The sequence below is a fragment of the Arachis ipaensis genome, chromosome B04, assembly GCF_000816755.2.
Source record: "Arachis ipaensis cultivar K30076 chromosome B04, Araip1.1, whole genome shotgun sequence".
NCBI lineage: Eukaryota > Viridiplantae > Streptophyta > Magnoliopsida > Fabales > Fabaceae > Arachis > Arachis ipaensis.
The window spans coordinates 109,636,609-109,638,626 of record NC_029788.2 but is presented as its reverse complement, the minus strand read 5'-3'; the positions used below and the strand labels follow the sequence as shown (position 1 = coordinate 109,638,626).

The window sequence follows — 2,018 nt, the reverse complement described above, 5'->3', positions numbered from 1 at the left end:
TTAAGTACTAAAACAATTGATTAAATGATAAAATGACACTAGAAGAATAAATTACCAACAAGAATTAAAGTAGACTATTTTCAAATTTTATTAGACCAAAATTTATTCAAGTCTATGCTCTACTACGATTTGCATTCAGAAACTGAAAAAAGGGTACTCAGATTTGCTAGATCGTCTTAGAGTATTTCAATAAAGAAAAGCATACGCATAAATAAGATTCAATTAATTTGTTTTAGAATTTAAATATTTTATTAGAGAAAAAACTTCCTTTCAAATATTGATACCTGTATGAGTTAAACATAGGTGGTGAATATCAACAGTGTCACTAGCCGACATAGAAGAAGGAACATGAATAGCAGTTGTTGGGGCAGTTACAGATTCATCTGTTTCTGATTTCTCAGTTTGTTGGAGACGAACCATGGAGGAGTAGAGTCCATCATGACTCAAGAGGAGGTCGTCGTGAGTGCCCATCTCCACCACCTTTCCGGCTCGCATGGCGACGATGACGTCGGCATTGCGAATCGTGGACAGGCGGTGGGCGACGACGATGGTGGTGCAGCCAACAGACACTTGTTCGAGGGCTTTTTGGACAATTCGCTCTGAGTGGGAGTCTAGTGCACTGGTTGCTTCGTCCAGAAGAAGCATTCTTGGCTTCTTAATTATTGCCCTAGCAATTGCAATCCTCTGCTTTTGTCCACCTGACATTTGAGTTCCTCTCTCACCCACCTGCACGCATGTAATCAATAAGACAAAATATTGGAATTCAACCCTTTTTTCAACCAACAAATCAACTAATAGTTAAGCATTAAAAAAAATATTCAAAACTAAAAGTAATAAAAAATCTGAAATTCAAATAAAAAAAATATTTGAAAGTGAAATAAAGTAAAACTAATTTAAGGTATAAAATTTGATAGCTGAAGTGGTGGCCAAAGGTTAAAACTTAAAAGTGGGTGAATGAAATTGTAGTGTAGAGAAGAAAGAGAATAAGTGAAAAGGGATAAAAAGGTATCTTAAAAATGTGCTTTTTTATTTTATTGAATTTTTTTTGCTATCCCCCCATTTGTTGTTTCTAGAATTGTGGTTGTAATATTGATTTTCTGGCATAGTTGAATTAATTAATAAAAATTTTATTTACATTATTTTTATGTATAATTTTTTTTTTATTTTTAATACTAATATAATTAATAAATTTTTTTAAAATATATAAAAATATAAATAAAATGGTATAAATATTTTTTATTATTAAATAATAATAATAACAATAATTGAATTGTTATAATGGTTGATTTTCTAAAAGAAGTGAGCATTTGTCACACTACCTGGGTTTGATAACCCTGAGGCAGCATGGAAATAAAATGATGAGCATTGGAAGCTTTTGCAGCCTCAATGACCTCAGCTTCTGTTGCATCTTCCTTCCCAAACAGGATGTTCTCTTTGATGCTGGTGGCAAACAATGCGGGCTCTTGACTCACTAACCCCATCTGTGATCTGAACAAGTAGCAAATTCAGAATTTTTTTTCTTAACATGGATCAAATTTTGTCAATAACAATACAGGCGAAATAATAATATTTAAAAGCATAATATAATTAATATAAAATTAAAAAATTATTTAGTTAAGAAAGAAGAAAATGCATAAAAAATTTATATACTTTCTGTGCAAAAAATATAGAAAATTAATTTTTAAATAGTTAATATGGATCTATTTTTATTGAAAATTATTTTTTTTAATTATTTTTCGAAGAGTATAGGTTTAAAGTTAAATTTAAAATTTAAAAATTAGTATTTAGATGGTAGCTTAGAAAAAAATTGACTATCTAAATAAAATTCATCTCTATCTCTCAAAGTTTTTCTCAATATTGTTAAGAAAATATCCAAACACAGGCATAACCAACGATTCTATATTCCTATCCTCTCACCAAATGAAACCTGTCCTTACCTGAACCACTTGAGCTGCAACTTATTAATGGCAACACCATCAAACCTTATTTCGCCACCAAGAGGGTCGTAAAACCGCTGC

The 2,018-nt window shown here is 30.9% G+C and overlaps 1 protein-coding gene across 1 annotated transcript in view; it reads right to left on the bottom strand.

Annotated features, from left to right (window-relative positions):
* Positions 1–2,018, bottom strand: part of LOC107636829 (ABC transporter B family member 15-like) — an 11,097-nt gene that overhangs the window by 3,852 nt on the left and 5,227 nt on the right. Inside the window, exons 5-7 of the mRNA XM_021121544.1 lie at positions 1,938–2,018; positions 1,320–1,488; positions 285–726 (exon numbers count right to left, since the gene is read on the bottom strand). The exon at positions 1,938–2,018 is cut by the window's right edge and continues 243 nt beyond it. Of these exons, the coding sequence (XP_020977203.1) occupies positions 285–726; positions 1,320–1,488; positions 1,938–2,018 (692 nt within the window). The remainder of the gene's footprint in view (positions 1–284; positions 727–1,319; positions 1,489–1,937) is intronic.